At 41.3% G+C, this 18549-nt stretch overlaps 1 protein-coding gene across 4 annotated transcripts in view; it reads left to right on the top strand.

The window, feature by feature from the left end:
* Window positions 1-219: 219 nt before the first annotated feature.
* Window positions 220-18549, top strand: part of gzf1 (GDNF-inducible zinc finger protein 1) — a 31729-nt gene continuing 13399 nt past the window's right edge. For 2 of the 4 annotated variants that reach the window (XM_048535735.2, XM_048535730.2), the window contains exons 1-4: window positions 220-457; window positions 5351-5462; window positions 7093-8540; window positions 13288-13382. In XM_048535735.2, the coding sequence (XP_048391692.1) occupies window positions 7114-8540; window positions 13288-13382 (1522 nt within the window). In that variant the 5' untranslated portion in view covers window positions 220-457; window positions 5351-5462; window positions 7093-7113. Of the gene's footprint in view, window positions 458-1563; window positions 1583-3698; window positions 3776-5350; window positions 5463-7092; window positions 8541-13287; window positions 13383-18549 lie in introns of those variants that run through there. The other 2 variants (XM_048535731.2, XM_048535734.2) reach the window with 2 other exon arrangements.

Here is an 18549-nt window from a genome sequence, read left to right as displayed (position 1 = left end):
CGAACGAGCATCACGCAGGCGCATTGGAAGACTGGCGACGGGTGGCCAACTCGTCGGCTCCTGTCGCAGGGCGCAGGCGCAGACCGCTCCGGCGCCCTGTGCGCAGGTGCCGGGAGCGCGAGGAGCGGCCGCTTGGTTCATCTCCCCGCCCCGCCCCGCCCCTTACTTGGGAGATTGTGCACGCGCGTACGCTCCCGCGCGCCTATGCCACCCTTACTACTCCGCCTCCTCCACCACCTCGCCGCTTGCTCGTGCCCGAGGGAGAGGGCCCAGCGCGAGAGGCGTCTGATGGCGACCTAGAGCCTGCCGGCCTGCGGGGGGAGGGGGTGTGTGTGTGGGGACCTACCGCCTTCTCCCCCCCCCACCCCACTACACATACACCTTCCCCCAAATCCTTACCCACATCTACAACTCTTCACACTTGTCCCAGGCCGCCGGAGAGAGCGAGAGCGAGCAGGTCAGTGTGACCCGGATGGGGAAGGGAAATGTTATTCGCGTCGCGGGGAGGTGGGAGTAGGCTAAGGTGTGCTCGGTAATATCTCAGTCTTGTCCCTTTCAGGCTGAGGACAAGTCAAACCTGAAGAGTCCGGGCCCTTGGGGATTGGTGGGGAGACTGCGACAGCCCCAGGGGCAGAGGAAAGGGAAGCATTATTGTCTTAAGGGGAGACAGGTGGAGGGAGTAGCAAAGGCAGCCATTGGGATTGGAAGGTGGGGAGGGGTGGAGAGTGTGGGTGAATTGGGGGGACGGGTTGCAATGGTGGTCAGAACATTTCCTATTTTCTTTTTGTTTCATTTCTTTGCCTCCACAACTTGCAGTTTTGGAGAATGAACTTAACTCACCTTTTCGCTCCCCACGCCCCTGCACCTTTTGCGTGCAGTTGCACCCTAGATGGATACAAGGCACTGAAAGAGCCTCTTGCCCACCCCAGCCCCCAGGGCCAATAAACAAGATGTCTTGGACAAGGAAATGCCCATGATCCCTGACCCACATCTGACCCTATCCCATAGCCAGTTAGGTTTTGCAGTTGAGAATTTCTCATGACTTTCCAGTCCCTTACCCCTTTTGTGGCAATTAGAACAATTCCAGATGATCATTGTGCCCTGTTATTCTCAGTGGTACTGTACCAGGGTCATCATCTCCAATGGAGAGACAAGAATCTGGAAGGCAAACTTCTTTCATTTTGAGTTGATTTCTGTCCCTGCATATTAAAATTTTGACTTAGTCCCTGCTCTTCTGTAACCTCTTTAATGGAGATGAATTGCTAAGTCGTTGCAATTTGTTGCTTTCATTATCTACAAACCTCAAAAGGATCTCCACGACTACCCCCCTCCACCGTCTACACTTCTATAAAGCTGTTAATTAACATGTTGCTCTTCAACTTTTTTAAAAAAATCTTTACAAAGCAGTAGACTTATTAATATCAACGTAGCATTTGCTTGGTCCTTTTGACTGTTCACAGCAGCACAAAGTAATCTGACATGAGAATGTTGATTGTATAATTGAACATCCAGCAGTGATTAATATGTATTGCGTGTAACATTCAAACTAACCAGTTGACCATTAAGCTGATATGAATCAGAAGTAAGTAAACATTCTATAGAACACCATTTTAAAACAGAAGATGGCTTCATTGCATTTATAGTGAAACAAATGTTGTATGCAGTTATTTTGCTTTAATTAATTACCTATTCGCTGTTTTACCTACCTAACATGAATGTCTAAAAAGGTATGAAACAGGTTATGACGAGGCCACAAAGCCCCTCATACCTGCTGCATCACTTCGTGCGATCGTGGCAAACATTTTTTCAACTCTGTTCTCTTGCCTTATGCTATATTCCTCTACTCGCTTAGAAACCAAAAATCTAAATGTCTCAACCTTGAACAAACTAATTGACTGGGCATTCAGAGCCCACTGGGGTGGATCATTGGAGATATTTTCAACCCTTTAAACAAAGAAATTTCTTGTCTCTGAATGAAATTATTGTGCTCCTTATCCCGTGACTGTAGACTGTTCAGCCAGGTGTCCTAAACTCAATGGTCCTGATTTAAACTCAATGTTCCTGATTTACAGCATCCGCAGTTCTTTTGGTCCTAAACTCAATGCTGTCCAACACACTGCAAATTTTACACGTTTCAATGAGATCACCTCTTGCCTTCCCCAAACTCCAGACAATAAAGATCCGTTTTATAGAATCCCTACTGGGACAGTTCCTGCAAGTGTTAGTTAGAGTTTGACAAAAATATAGTATTTAGAAGTTTTTGTAGTCCTTGGCTTATTTCATTGAATTGCAGTCAAAGTAACTAATTTCATTAATTTCAATCTGGTCTATCATGTAACATATTGTAGAATTTACCCCAAGCAGTAAGCAAGTTGGAATTTTTTTATGAACAAGTTAACAATTTCATTACACTTGGCATTAACGTGTGTTATCATTACAAATACCCATCTCAAAATTTTTAAACTAACTATGCAGTTCATTCATATGATAGTTTTCCAAATCTGCCAGTTTTTGTTTTGGTTTATAATTTTGAGTGGTTTATATATTGTCATGTGTACAGAAATACAGTGAAAAGCTTTGTTTATGAGTGGTTGAGGGAGATAATAGTAAGCAAAGAATGTACAGTTTAAAAATACTTAGAGGCTTACAGGTTACGTTGCACAGGGTGTGGGCTAGGCAAGATCACTGTTAGCAAAATCAGTGTTATTTGAGATTAGAGAGTCCATTCTCAGTTTGATAACCACTGTGAAGAAGCTGTTCCTGAACCACACATGCATGCATTCAGGTTTCTGTATTTTCTACATGACGGAAGAGGTTGTAGGAGATCATTACTGGGTTGAGATGGGTCTTTGATGTTGGCAACCTTTCTGTGGCAGCGAGCCATGTAAGTGGAGCCTTTAAATGGAAGATTGGCTTCTGTGATGGTCTGGGCTGTGCATACCACTTTCTGTAGGTTCACTGGGTCTTAGGCAGACCAGTTGCCATATCAGGTCATTATGCAACAGGACAGTATGCTTTCAATGGCACACCTGCAGAAGTTGTTGAGGGACCTCATGGACATGCCAAATTTCCTGAGCTGCCTGATGATGAAGAGGCATTGTTGTGCCAAGTTGACCGTTGCATCTACATGGGAAATCCAGGACAGGTTGTTGGTTAGCGTCTCTCCAAGGAACTTGATGCCTTCACCCTCTCAACCTCAGCTCTTTTGATTTAAATGGGGGCGGACGTGTTCTCCTGTGTTCTTTCAGTTCTTTATTTCTCTGACATTGAGAGACAGATTGTTTTCATTGCATCACGTCACCAAGCCTACTACCTTCCTTCTGTAGTTTGACTGACTCATCATCCTTAGATATCCGTCCTACTGCGATGGTGTTGGCAGCAAACTTGTCATGGTGTTCGTTTTGGCAACATGATCGTAGTTGTAAAGGGAGTACAGTATGGGGATGAGGGCGCATTCTTGAGGGGCTCCAGTGTTGTGTATTATTGTGAAGAAGGTGTAATTCTGTATCTACATTGATTACGGCCTGTGTGTCACAAAGCTGAGGATCCAGTTGCAGAGGGCGGAGCCGAGACCATGGTCATGGAGTTTTGAGATCGGCCTTGAGTGGATAATGGTGTTGCAGGCAGAGCTGTACACGTGATCATCTTCCAAGATGGTTCTTCAAGCTTATCTAATAATTTTATATTTCCCATCTTAGGAACCTCCACTGTTTCAAAATATTGAGAAAACTGAGCTGACGAAAAACTGAGCTGTTTCCATATTGTGATTAGTTTAGTAGGTTTACATTTCCTGTAAATATACTCGTATTTGTGAAATAAATAATATTCTGTTTGTCCCCATCAATAATTCTCAATACAAGTTTCTCCTAGATTGAAGTATACTGAACAGTGCGCCTCTACTCTTATAATGTCCATTGCTAAATGTTGCCACAAAGTACTGTGCTCATGAAGGCCATGAAAACTTCATGGATATGGAAGTTGCAACTGTCTATCCATCCCAGCGTACCAAGGCTTTAAAGTATGAAACAAAAAAGCCAGTCAGCCCATTAAATCTGTTCCTTTCATTGACAGTTTGTGATTCAGCCTACAATGGAATCTGTTGACTTACAGTCAAAACATACTGTTTGGGGCAATGGTGTGTTTATCTTCCTGATAAATCACAGAAATTTTAGTGAGGCAGGGCCTTATCTAAGTTATTGCACTTTGTCTGATTTAAATCATCTTCCTAGGAGAAACTAAATTCTGTTTGCTGCCTGTACTTGTTTTTGTTCCACTGTCTGGTGAATTGCTGTACCATGCATGCAAGACCAAAATTTGGAACTCTGAGAATTTCTGTTATTCATATTTGGATCCCCTCTATTTGTTGAATTTAGACATATTCCATTGTATCCTCTAGTGGTATGTTGAACATAAATACTGTCAGATCTCAAAAGGTAATCTGGCAAAACTTGAAGAGTTAATTTATTTCCACATATGCTATTAAAGACAATTTTGCTGGTCCAGAATACCTAACACTCTCTAAAGTCACGCAGTGACCATCATGATTGTAGAATATGCATGACTGTCTGCGTGTATATTAAAAGTCTGTTGTTCTTCAATTTGATATTCCACTTCATAATGTACAACAAAATCTACAATCATACCAGCTCCCAAAGCTGTTCCTGGGGGATGGACGGGGAGGGGGTGGGGAGCTCCATCTGGTGAAATTGTACTGTTGTTTCATGAGCTTTCATTCTTACATTGCAGGCATGGAATTTTTTCTGCACTGAATGAGTTCATTTGTTTTGTAGCTTGCTCCTGTGGAGGTCTTCTAAGAACTCCAGAAGTTTTTGAAGTTAGGTATACATGACCTTGGATTTAAATCGGTGTAATCTCAAGCAATCAAAGCTATATCACTAATAACTTCTGACAAGTACCACAAAGTTGCAAAATACAACACCAGTGCAGCTTCCTGATGAAAGTACTGTCACATTTTTTTATTATTGTTGAGTTGGAGAACTGAGGAATTTTAGTCCAAGTCTCCTGCTTATTCTCTTTCCTAACTGCTGGCTCTGAAAATGATGCATCCTATGGTTGTGTGGCATCTCCCTACTGGGTGATATAACACATGAACAGAATTTAGTCTAATTGAATATTTATATTGTTTGTGGACATTTTCCAGCCTTTCCCATGGTTTGATTTTTCCTTCTCTCTTGCATGTGCAAAAATGCTATTTGCTTTAATCATGCCAAAGCACAGCATAGCTTCCTCAATGTATGTTTTTAAATTGCAGCAATATTCTTAAAATCAGCATTTATGAGCACTTTAGCTCATTATTTTTATTTTAACAACCACATTTGTCTGTATTAAGGTTGGAAGCATTACCAGAATTTAATCTACACTAGATTTTTGTACTTCAAGTCCAGAATACTGATCATCTTACGGTCATGACACAATTGTCTCTGGCATACTAAACCTCACAAGTAAGTGTTTCTTTTTTTAAAAACTATTTAAACTAACTGACTTGCATTATTTGTTCAGCTTTAAGGCCTGTAGTCTTCACTGCATTTCTATTGGCATGTACATAGATCTTTTAATTTAAAAAAAAATTAGCAGAACTACTTCATAATAACTTGATAAAAGCTCAGAAGCAGGATTGAAGAATGCTTGGTAATGACCAGGGTATTTGAATTCAATCCTGAAGCAGAAAAGGTGTTGGAAAATTTTATGATCCTCCAGAGCGCAGGGCGTGGATGGTCAAAAACATGCCCCTGATGATAGGATGAATGCATAGAAATATGCACAAGAGGCTCAAGATACTTGGCCTGTTAGCAACAAGTATGGGAGAGAAACAGCCTGCAACTGGAGGAGCAGCTCCTCGCTGATTCTATCCACTCTATTTGCAGCATGACATTTCTTTAGTTACCCCATGCTTGAATTCTCCTGGGCATTTAGAGGTCTCTGTGTATTTTTAGCTTCATAAATGGATTTGAACTTGGGGATGGAAGTTTAAAGTTGAATGTGTTTGAAGATTGGAAACCATTGTAGATTAGCAAGGACTAGAGTAAAGGACAATTATCATTTAGTGTCAGGCAATGGCAATTTAAATGAGTTGAAACTTATGCAGGATGGGTGGCCAAAACAGCTTTGAGATGATTGAGTCTTGCATTGTTAAATATTTTAAGAACACATGGGCTGAGGTGAACCAAGGAGAAAGGAGATACTTTTTAACTTAGTAGATAAGAGTCCCAAGCTAAAGTCACTGTTGAATCAGATATTAATGCAACTCAGTATAGTTCAATATGAGATAGTACTATGGAATAGGTGCAAACATTTTGAGGAATGGATTGATTTTGATTGATACTAGACCTCATCCAAAGCTTAGGTCAGGTGATGGAGAAGTGCAGGCAGATCATGATCCCACATTCAAAATTGAATTGTCATTTTTTTTTAGTAGGGACTACATTGCACTTCACTCCATTGGGGTTAGGTTGTTTTCCAACCGTTTGATTTTCTACCTCATAACTGTTGTCTTACAATTTCCATGCAAAAGAATAAGTCATGGCGATGAAGTGATGTACTTCTCTAATATTAATGTAATCTATTATTTCTCAGTGTGGTCCTGAATTTTTTTTCCCTGCAGAAAAAATAGATTATCGTGTCTATCAGTAGTAAATGAAGAGCAATGCTTTTGATTGATCAAATGGTTCAAAACGTTTTGACAGGGAAGAGAAAATTTATCCATTAATTTTTTGTTTGTGTATCATTATTCAGATCTCAGAGCAAGATATTCAGAACTATGTACTGTCAGAAAAGTTATTTGGAGGTGTAACAAATGAGAGTTTTTTTCCTGCATAGGCTTTGTCTGTATTCCTGCGCGGCTGGTAATGAGCTGTTTTCAGCCAATCACATGCAGTGAATATATTGATTTAAATATGAAGGTATGAGAAATCAGATTGTTCGATTAAAAATGATGCTAAGAGTAATTAGAAAAATCTGAAGAAACAATATATGATGTATTATGTGCTATTATTTGTCAAATAAATTCAGAATTTATTAGGCAAGCCAGGAACATAATTGCTGAGTTTGACTATAAACACTTCTATGTTGCAGGGTTTGACAAAGTAAAGGAAGATGGTCAGCAATCAAGTTATATTGGAGTCAAGGGCAGCTCCTAAAAATTTGTTGGATGAAATGCACAAACTCCGGATTTTATGCTACTTCTGTGATGTAACTGTGCAGATTGAGCACCAAGGCAACAAAGAGGAATTTGTTGCTCACAAAGCTGTGCTGGCAGCTGCCAGCAGTTATTTCAAGGAACTGTTCCTTAATGAAATGGTGAACACTAAGATTACTATTGTTACTTTGCAAGACATTTACACGGCAGACTTTGCCTCTTTTTTGGATTTTGTATATACTGCAAAAGTCGAGGTTGAAGCCGAGAGGGTACAAAGATTACAGGAGATTGCAGAGAAATTGAAGTGCAGGGAACTGGCAGAAGTCTGCAGTCAAGTAAAATCACAGATACTTGAGTCAGCTCTAATGGATTTGGGCAATTTGGCTGATTCCCAGGGAACAGAAGGAATTATAGACAATAAACAGGACAGTCATTGTGTTTCCCTTTCTCCTCAAAACACATCAACAATTCCTTCAAAACCAGACATTTGCCAAGTGTCCTCTGCCCAAGATATTTCTGATGAAGAGAAATCTCATGATCAAGATTATAAGCCGTTGCTACTAACCACTAGAGCCAAAGGCTGGGAAAAGTCAGAAAAAGAGAAGAAAATGGGTAAATCGTTTGGTGTAAAGGCCAAACGAGCCAGTGGAAGGCTGGCAGGCCGAAAAGTCTTTTTGGAAATTCCCAAAAAGAAATATACTCGCAAGCTTCGCGAGCAAGAGAAGGTTGATCATAATTTGGAAGAGGAATCTGAAAAATTGACCTGTGTAGAAGATAATCAAGTCATTGAAGACCAAGTGAAAAAGGAAACGATGGCAGAAATTGTTGAAGATCCAGATGAAGATGATGGGATGATGGAAGGGGACGATGATGAAGATGAAGAGGTAGAGAGTGACAGTGATTTTGAATTAGATGAAGATACCAAAAAGACACCTGATGAGATTGAGAAAAAGAGAAGAGGTGGAAACTTTAAATGTGACAAATGTGAGAAAGACTTTCAATATGAGAAGAGCTACTTGAAACACATAGAGCAGAATCATGGTGTCACACCTGAAATAATTTATCGCTGTGACACTTGCAATCAGACTTTTGCTAATCGCTGTAACTTAAAAAGCCACCAAAGGCATGTCCATGTTGAAGAGCGTCGCTTTCCATGCTCGCTTTGTGGTAAAAAGTTTAAAAGGAAAAAAGATGTGAAGCGGCATAACCTTCAGGTTCATGAGGGTGGTGGAGAGCGTCACTTGTGTTTGCAGTGTGGTAAAGGACTGAGTTCCAAAACTGCTTTGAGACTCCATGAAAGGACACATACTGGAGACAAACCTTATGAGTGCACAGAATGTCATGCTAAATTTTCTCAGCCTTCTGCACTGAAGGTGCACTTGAGGTAAAATTGTACAGTATGACTTTTTATAGTATGGATTTTGAGCAACTCAGTTAGCTATGTTATTGCATGGATTTGAGCTGGTTCCAAAGATGTCCCTATGATTTTGTTCTTTGCAGAAATATAATCTGCACATAACTAAAGTATAATCTTACGTCTGAGATAACAAAGTGTGGAGCTGGATGAACACAGCAGGCCAAGCAGCATCTCAGGAGCACAAAAGCTGACATTTCGGGCCCAGACCCTTCATCAGAGAGGGGGATGGGGAGAGGGAACTGGAATAAATAGGGAGAGAGGGGGAGGCGGACTGAAGATGGAGAGAAAATAAGATAGGTAGAGAGGAGAGTATAGGTAGGGAGGGGATAGGTCAGTCCAGGGAAGACGGACAGGTCAAGGAGGCGGGATGAGGTTAGTAGGTAGGAAATGGAGGTGCGGCTTGAGGTGGGAGAAAGGGATGGGTGAGAGGAAGAACAGGTTAGGGAAGCAGAGACAGGCTGGGCTAGTTTTGGGATGCAGTAGGGGGAGGGGATGAGCTGGGCTGGTTTTGGGATATAGTGGGGGAAGGGGAGATTTTGAAGCTTGTGAAGTCCACATTGATACCATTGGGCTGCACGGTTCCCAAGCGGAATATGAATTTCTGTTCTTGCAACTTTCGGGTGGCATCGTTGTGGCACTGCGGGAGGCCCATGACGGATATGTCGTCTGAGGAATGGGAGGGGGAGTGGAAATGGTTCGCGACAGGGAGGTGCAGTTGTTTGTTGCGAACAGAGTGGAGGTGTTCTGCAAAGAGGTCCCCAAGTGTCCGCTTGGTTTCCCCAATGTAGAGGAAGCCACACCGGGTACAATGGATACAATATACCACATTGGCAGATGTGCAGGTGAACATCTGCTTGATACGGAAGGTCATCTTGCGGCCTGGGATAGGGGTGAGGGAGGAGGTGTGGGGGCAAGTGTTGCACTTCCTGCGGTTGCAGGGGAAGGTGCCGGGTGTGGTGGGATTGGAGGGGAGTGTGGAGCGAACAAGGGAGTCACGGAGAGAGTGGTCTCTCCGGAAAGCAGACAGGGGTGGGGATGGAAAAATGTCTTGGGTGGTGGGGTCGGATTGTAGGTGGCGGAAGTGTCAGAGGATGATACGCACAGCCTCCAACCTCATTGTTCCCCAACCCTGCACGGCCCGTTTCTATCTCCTTCCCGTAATCCACAAACCTGCCTGCCCTGGTCGACCCATTGTCTCAGCCTGCTCCTGCCCCACCGAACTCATCTCCACCTATCTGGACTCCATTTTCTCCGCTTTGGTCCTGGAACTCCCCACCTATGTCTGTGACACCACCCACGCCCTCCACCTCCTCCAGGACTTCCAATTCCCTGGCCCCCAACACCTCATTTTCACCATGGACGTCCAGTCCCTATACACCTGTATTCCTCATGCAGATGGCCTCAAGGCACTCCGCTTCTTCCTGTCCGGCACATCCGACCAATCGCCTTCCACCGACACCCCGATCCGGCTAGCCGGACTTGTCCTCACCCTCAACAACTTCTCATTCGATTCTTCCTACAGACAAAAGCGGGTGGCAGTGGGTACCCGCATGAGCCCAAGCTATGCCTGCCTCTCTGTAGGTTACGTGGAACAGTCCCTCTTCCGCACCTACACAGGCCCCAAACCCCACCTCTTCCTCCGTTACATTGATGACTGTATCGGCGCTGCCTCTTGCCCCCCAGAGGAGCTCGAACAGTTCATCCACTTCACCAACACCTTCCACCCCAACCTCAAGTTCACCTGGGCCATCTCCAACACATCCCTCACCTTCCTGGACCTCTTAGTCTCCTTCTCAGGTCACCAGCTAGAAAGTGATGTCCATTTCAAGCCCACTGACTCCCACAGCTACCTAGAATACACCTCCTCCCACCCACCCTCCTGCAAAAATTCCATTCCCAATTCCTCCGCCTCCGCCGCATCTGCTCCCAGGATGAGGCATTTCGCTCCCGCACATCCCAGATGTCCACATTCTCCGAGGATCGCAACTTTCCCCCCACAGTGGTCGAGAACGCCCTTGACTGCGTCGCGCGCAATTCCCGCAACACATCCCTCACACCCCGCCCCCGCCACAACCACCCCCAGAGGATCCCCCTCGTTCTCTCATACCACCCCACCAACCTCCGGATACAACGTATCATCCTCCGACACTTCTGCCATCTACAATCCGACCCCACCACTCAAGCTATTTTTCCATCCCCACCCTTGTCTGCCTTCCGGAAGGACCACTCTCTCCGCAACTCCCTTGTCTGCTCCACACCTGGCACCTTGCCCTGCAACCGCAGGAAGTGCTACGCTTGCCCCAACACCGCCTCCCTCACCCCTATCCCAGGCCCCAAGATGACCTTCCATATCAAGCAGATGTTCACCTGCACATCTGCCAATGTGGTATATTGTATCCATTGTACCCGGTGTGACTTCGTCTACATTGGGGAAACCAAGCGGAGGCTTGGGCACCGCTTTGCAGAACACCTCCGCTTAGTTCACAACTAACAACTGCACCTCCCCGTCATGAACCATTTCACCTCCCCCTCCCATTCCTCAGACGACATGTCCATCGTGGCTCCCCCCACTGCATCACAAAACCAGCCCAGCTCGTCCCCTCCCCCCACTGCATCCCAAAACCAGCCCAGTCTGTCTCTGCTTCCCTAACCTGTTCTTCCTCTCACCCATCCCTTCCTCCCACCTCAAGCCGCACCTCCATTTCCTACCTACTACCTACCACCTCATCCCACCTCCTTGACCTGTCCGTCTTCCCTGGACTGAACTATCCCCTCCCTGCCTGCTCACCTATGCTCTCCTCTCTACCCATCTTCTTTTCTCTCCATCTTCGGTCTGCCTCCCCCTCTCTCCCTATTTATTCCAGTTCCCTCTCCCCATCCCCCTCTCTGATGAAGGATCTAGGCCCGAAACGTCAGCTTTTGTGCTCCTGAGATGCTGCTTGGCCTGCTGTGTTCATCCAGCTCCACACTTTGTTATCTTGGATTCTACAGCATCTGCAGTTCCCATTATCACTGATACAATTATAATCTTATGTCTTACAATTTGACGGGCAAGGTGGAAAAAGCAATTAATTAGTATAAGAGTACACAAGAATTCTTGTTCTTGCAATTTCTTTAGAAAACTATGCAGTTTCTTTGAATGCTTTGTTTCGTTGAATAGGTGATTTGCTAACAAAAGTAAAAAGGAAATGTACTTGAGCATGCATATGATGAGACAACCTTATGCCTGTGATTCCACTTAGCCAGACTCCAGTCTGAGGATATTTATTTTTATTTAATTAGCAACTGCAGATCCCTGAAGCCATGGAAGAGCCACCTCATTTGCTGAGTTTAAGGTGATGATTACACCACTTTGTGGTGGTGACACACCTCAGTAATGTGCAGCATTGTTTATGTCTTTCAACAAGTTCTTAAATACTTTGTACTGAGGCGTCATTGGTAGAGGTTGCCTGTCCTGGCTTGTGTTGAACCCCTTATCGAGGACTACTCTTACTGTGGTGTTTCAGAGCTTGCCACTTGACAAATGGTGTTTGTCACAAGGAGCCTGTTAGAGAATTCCTTTGGAAATTGTGACCATTTGTAATGTTAACTGATCTTACCAAGAGAAGAACCAAAAATTGAAAAGAAAGTCAACCCTACTTTCTAAAGTCTAGCCATGAGTTAGAAGCCAGCAATATTGGGTTATTGTTCCCTCTTACTTACTTTTTGCAGAGTCTGTTTGCACTGTTGTACTGTATGGTGCCATGCATAGGAACATCTTGAAACAGTTATTTAAACACAGCTTATTTGTCCTCTGCATGATACATTCCTGATGGATTTTGGGCCACAAGCCCACACAGCTCATAGGAAAGATTAGTGGTGATTTGATTAATATAATATTTCACCACCTGTACCGTCAGTGTGAAAAACAAGTATGGATGCTAAGCAGGTAAAGAAGGAAAGTTAGAGGGGGAAGATCACAAAGCATCATAGAGCAGGGCCTTAAGGAGTCTTTTGAAGCCATAGGAAAAAATAGCAAGACAAAGTTTCAAGAATGAATTTCACTGGGGTGTAGGAGTATGCTACTTTCTTACATCTCCTTTCTATTTTAATAATGAGTTTGGGAAAGAAATAAGGGCAAAATTTGCTCCAATGTTGTTTGTTTTCACAATATCAGATTTTTAAAAAATGCTACATATCTTTCCAGGTCAATTAATTATCTGTGGGCCTCCATTTGAAAATTGAGTTACCAATGCACTGCCTAATTTCAGAACGTACAAGAAAAGTAATCAGCCAACTGCCACTGGTTGTTTTGAAATTGTAACTAGACTGCATGCAGCATTGGAAAAGGCATTTATTTCTGCTTTGGGACTTTACTCACTGGAGTTTAGAAAAATGAGAGGTGATCTCATTGAAACATATCAGATTCTTAAGGGGCTTGACAGGGTAAATGCTGAGTCTGTGTCTCCCCTTGGGAGAGTCTCGGGCCAGAAGGCACAGTCTCAGAATAAAGGGGCATCTATTTGATCCTGAGGTGAGAAGGAATTTCTTCTCGGAGAATTGAGAGTCTTTGATGCACCTTATCACAGAGACCTGTGGGGGCAGAGCCCTTGTGGATGTTATTTAGTGTAGTTGATTCGAAATCTCGTGCAATGTTTGTAGTTTGATCTTTTAAATAACTCTTGGATGTTATTATATTAAACACAATTTTCTCTTTCTTGCTTGCACTCTCAAGGGTCCATACTGGTGAAAAGCCATTTGCCTGTGATGAATGTGGTGCCAGGTTCACACAGAATCATATGTTAATATATCATAAGAGATCTCACACAGGTAATTTGTTTTACGCTTTTCTGAATTCTTTGTATGCCTACTTTACACCTAGTACAGCCTGAAGCAAGATATAAAATGTAAATCAAACATTGTGATTCAACAGTGTCACCTAGCTTATTAACAATCATCTAAAATTGGCAACACTGCTTGAAACAGCTGATAACCTTGGAGCTGTGTCATTGCAAATGGCATATATTTGAAAGAGTGTGAAAATAGAAGTTAAAGAAATTGATAGAAATAAAGAATAAAGGAATGACAAGCATGATAGGTCTGTGCAAGCAAAATGTGAGCCAGCTGATCTCTCTCTAGATCTGATCTGTCTCAACCCGACCATTATAGTCCGTGAGATAGTAGGAACTGCAGATGCTGGAGAATCTGAGATAACAAGGTCTAGAGCTGGATGAACACAGAAGGCCAAGCAGCATCAGAGGAGCAAGAAGGCTGACATTTCGGGCCTAGACCGTTCATTATGGTCCGTAGCTTGTTGAATTAGCACCACTATCCATTGAACAGTTTGATTTCTAGAAGGTAGGTACCCAGACGCTAGAGGAATTAGTTTCTGAATGCAGAGTATGGTAATAGTGGAAATAAAATGGAAATATCACCTTGCAAAGGACTGTCTCGCATCTCTGTTACATTTTATAATAAATCAGATTGTAGAAAAGTTACTTTGGTTGCTTTGACCATCTTGTACAGGTGTGGAAAAACTTGAATGTAAAACTAAATGTAACAAGGAGTAAACTTTAATTTTTCCAAAAAAATGGCTTTTTAAAAAGTTATATTTGCACAGATATGACTATTTATCTATTAATTTTCCTCCCAGCCTTTAAATGTTAAACGCTTGCTAAGGTATGGGCTCTGCAGTTGTCATTGGACTACTGTATTTTCAATAATCTCTCTCCATGAGGGTGGCTTATTTGGAATGTTCACAAGCTATTTTACCTCATGTGAATTGCAGCTGATCCTAACTTGGTTAATGTATACTCATTCACTTTCAGTAAAGGCCACTGGATAATGGTTAGGAGCAAAACCTTGGCCAGTTCTCCTCCCCTTATTTTATCTAATTTTCCTGCTGTGCTCACAGTTTGGGGATTGAGCTTGCTTGTGTAAATTATTCATGTGATAAACTATTGAGCCCCAGAGGCATCCCCGAAGAAAATTCCTTAATGTTTTGCATAACTCCAAAAATGAAAATGGGTGTTTTTGTGAAAGTGACAAACTGTTGGAAATAATTGTAACTGCTGTTTGTTAAACTGGGTAGTTCATATGTTGAATAAATCTTAGAGCTATTGGTATTCTTCTGAAGTGTGAGTGTTTGTCCAAGCTTAAATATTTAGACAGGCTCAACAGAACCAGGATTTTGCAGGGCATCCGTAATTCATTAGTTTGTTGTACTTTGAGATATTCCCAATAGATGTAATATGGTGTTATATGAAAGCAAGTTTGTTAATTGAATTTAGGAGAACAAATTGATACAAGTTCCAGCCAACCATGTTGCAGAAGAAGTATTGATGGATTTAGCTACTGCATATCCAGAAAGAAATGTATTGTGTAAAAATAAATGGTTATTGGAACTAAACATGTAGCATCAAAAAATTATGGAACAGCACAGTTGGAAGTGCAAAGCAAAGATTAGATTAACATTTTGGTCTACTTCTTGTGTCTAAAACATTAACATATTCTTCAAGAAATTGATGAATCTGCTGTGCATTTCTGAAGTGTTTAGTTTTCATCTTGACTTTCACTCATTTTCTTTTTTACCGCCATTTACGCATATATAATATCTGAAAAGTACTGCAAACCGATTGTATGACCATAAGAGACAGGAGCAGATCTAGGCCATTGCGTCCATCAAGTCTTTTTGCCATTCACTGAGATCATGGCTCATCTGATCCTTAATATCACACTCCTGCATTTTCCCCATAACACTTGATTCCCTAACTAATTAAAAATATGCTTCTCAGCCTTGAATATAATTAACTGTCTAGCCTCAAAACCCCTTTGATAAAGAATTCCACAGACTTACTACCCTCAAAGAGACGAAATTTGTCCTACTCTCATAATTATACGACCCTTAGCTAAGATTATGCCCTCTGATCCTAGACATTTTCACAGAGGGAAGAATCTTCTCTATCTACTCTGTCAAGCCCTCTAAGAGTCTTGTATGTTTCATAAATTCCAGTATATCCAACCTCAGTGGGTAATAAGGAAAAGAAGAGAATAGAGTGCAAAAGTTGAGAAGTCTTGCTAAATCTGCATTGGGTACAATATAGACCGCATCTAAAATATTGTGAAGTTTTAGTCCCCTCGACGCAATCGCTCCTTAAATTAGGGACCAAAATTTCTCAATATTTCTGATGTGATTTAAATTATGACTTGTACAGTTTTAATAAGGCATCACGTTTTATACTCCATTTCCTTTGAAATAAAGGCTAACATTCCATTGCCTTCCCAGTTTCTACTGAGCTTGGAAGCCAGCTTTTTGTGATTTATGTAAGAGTAGCTCCAAATCTCCCTCTGTTGCAACTTTCTGCAGTCTTTCTACATTTAAATCATTTGACTTCTCTTTTTCCTGCCAAAGTTCGTGACCTCACATTTTCCTACATGATATTCCATTCACCATATTTTTACCCATTCACTTAATCTGTTTATATTCCTCTGCACCTTTTTGTGTCATTTTCACTTTTTGCCTTCCCCCCTATTTTTGTGCATGTACAGACTTGGTGATAGTACATTCACTTCCCTTATACAAGTCATTAATGTGTAGTGATACGTATAAATCACTGATGATTCTGTCATTATTTTCATGTTTTTCAAATGATCATGTCAGTCATTCTTTACAACCTGCTATCAACATCTAAGAAATAAGATATGGTGCATATATGCTCCTATAATTTGACATGTGGAATCTGAATCAAACTGAACTGAAATGATGCTTACATTTTCTTAATAGACTTTAATTAACATTCTGATCATTTAGTATTTTCAGCCTACACGGTTTTCAGCAGATATGAATTTTACACTTCATATTTTCCACTTACTGCTACTTAAAATCTTATTGTACTGAACATTGGGACTATTTAGTCAGCATTTTTAAAGAAAACAGATGCATTGCTAGTCTTCTTTTTGAACTGGTACATGCATACTCTAGCATGAATGGTTCATGCCTGTAATTCCCAAGCAAAAATGTGTTTGCTTGGGTTTGCCCTACTAGAAAGCGATATTTACCAAAGATCAGAAGAGGAATGCTTTTGTGGCTTGCATTGCTGCTCCCTAGTTAATCACAAATGTATCTCTACTCAAATCTGTGAGCATGAGGTAAGAAAAGTGAGTGCCTTCCCAATATGAGATAAATCTTCCCACAAGATAAATCGCAAATTGCAATCATGACCAGGAAATCCTTGTTAGACTTCATTACTCACTTAAAAGCTTCTTGAAGCCATTAATAAAGTGTATAATTAAACACCCATTAACCTGATTGACTTGTTGCCTGATATTTTTAGTTCTGCAATTTAGGGCTCTTGTGGCATAGTTGTAGTGTCCCTACCTCTGAAACAAGAACCCCAAGTGTATAATAACATCCCTGGACAGGTTGATCAGGAAATACCTCAGTTTTGGAATTTATCCATTTCTTTAGTATTTGATCCACTTCGGTGATAGTCATGTCAACTGATTCTCAGACTGGTTTGCAATTGGCATACCATTCGTAAGAGCAATGCTTCAGCTAATTAACTTTTTCTTTCTGCTCTCTACGAAGTTTGTGTTAATTATCTTCCAATTCTCTCATTTGCATACCTTAAAGTATCAGTTGCCATTTTCATCAATTCTAATAGCTTTGGAAAACCTGAACTTAACTTCTTCCAATTTCACCGGGGCAGTGGGAAGGAAAAATGTAGGTTTTGATATAAGATGTTGGGAAATGCAGTTGGAGCATAAAGGAAACTAAGTCTGAGTTAGCTTACCTCCCCTTCTGTCCTTCTGCTTTTATTATTTGTCCAGATTTATATTTCAGTTTTAATTTTTTCAACAAAGTGATGATAACTTCAGCTTTCAAAATAAAATCTGAATGGTAACTTTGACTGAATTGCAGCAGAAGTTTGAATTTTTTTTCAACCAAGATTGAAAAGTTGAGATCCATTATGTTGAAAAGGTGAAGTGTAAAGCAAGCTTGAATTTTAAAAGCAGAAAGATGATTGTGGGGACATTCATAACTTTGAGATCTTGCAAATAAAATCTTGATTTCATTGTAGGACAAGAATGAAAAAGTAAAACAGCACATTTGCAGCTTGGAACAATTTTGAGGAGACTGATCAAACATTTAGATAAAATAGAGACATGACAGTTTACAGTCTAATAAAAGGAGAAACCACCTAGCTGACACTTTTCCTGACAGAAAATGAAGGTTTTCCTTAGATCAAGGCAATGAAATGAAAATTATGTATACGCTTCAAAAAGAAACTGAATTTCTTGAAGGCATCTTTAACAATGAAAGAATTTTGGATGTTTTATTTGAACCGAGTAGAGATAATGTGGCCAGTGTATGAATTGACCCTATGGACCCATTGTTGATATCCGTTGATGGACTTTCAGAAAGTGTCAGAAACCAGAATTCTGATGCTGAATTTTAGCTAAAATTGGACTTTTTTTCCTTTTCTAATTAAAGGCATTAACAAAATTGCTCAGGAAGAAAAAGAATGTAGTATTTTATTTAGAGCTGTTCAGAGTCAAAATGTGGCAGAACCCATCACAAATAATTTTGATGCAAGGTCATTCCTGTGATGAAGTCACATGCAGCTGTGCATTGCTAGGTTCAATACAATGCAGTGAGAAGAAGTTAATGTATAGTTGTGTAATTGGTTGTGAGATAACTGTTAGCCTCGACTTCTGGAGAATTTCCTTATTCTCCCATGTGTTGGGACATTTTTTTGAGCATTTGAACAAGTAAACATGGTTTTCTTATTCTGCTCAAGAACAGTTAATTATGGACTCAGATATTGTCTTCCATTTAAGAAAAAAACATCATTCTGTATAGAAGTATTGAAATAAAAAAGATTTCCAATTCCTCCTCAAAATGTAAATCAAAATTCATCTTATCTTCTCAGAGAAAGTGATAAAATGGCTTACATACAGTTATGATTATTTAGGTTGCTAGACTGCATACAGTATG

This window comes from Stegostoma tigrinum, chromosome 9 (assembly GCF_030684315.1).
Source record: "Stegostoma tigrinum isolate sSteTig4 chromosome 9, sSteTig4.hap1, whole genome shotgun sequence".
Lineage (NCBI taxonomy): Eukaryota > Metazoa > Chordata > Chondrichthyes > Orectolobiformes > Stegostomatidae > Stegostoma > Stegostoma tigrinum.
Note: the sequence above shows the minus strand (reverse complement) of the source record. Positions and strands in the feature narration are given on the sequence as shown.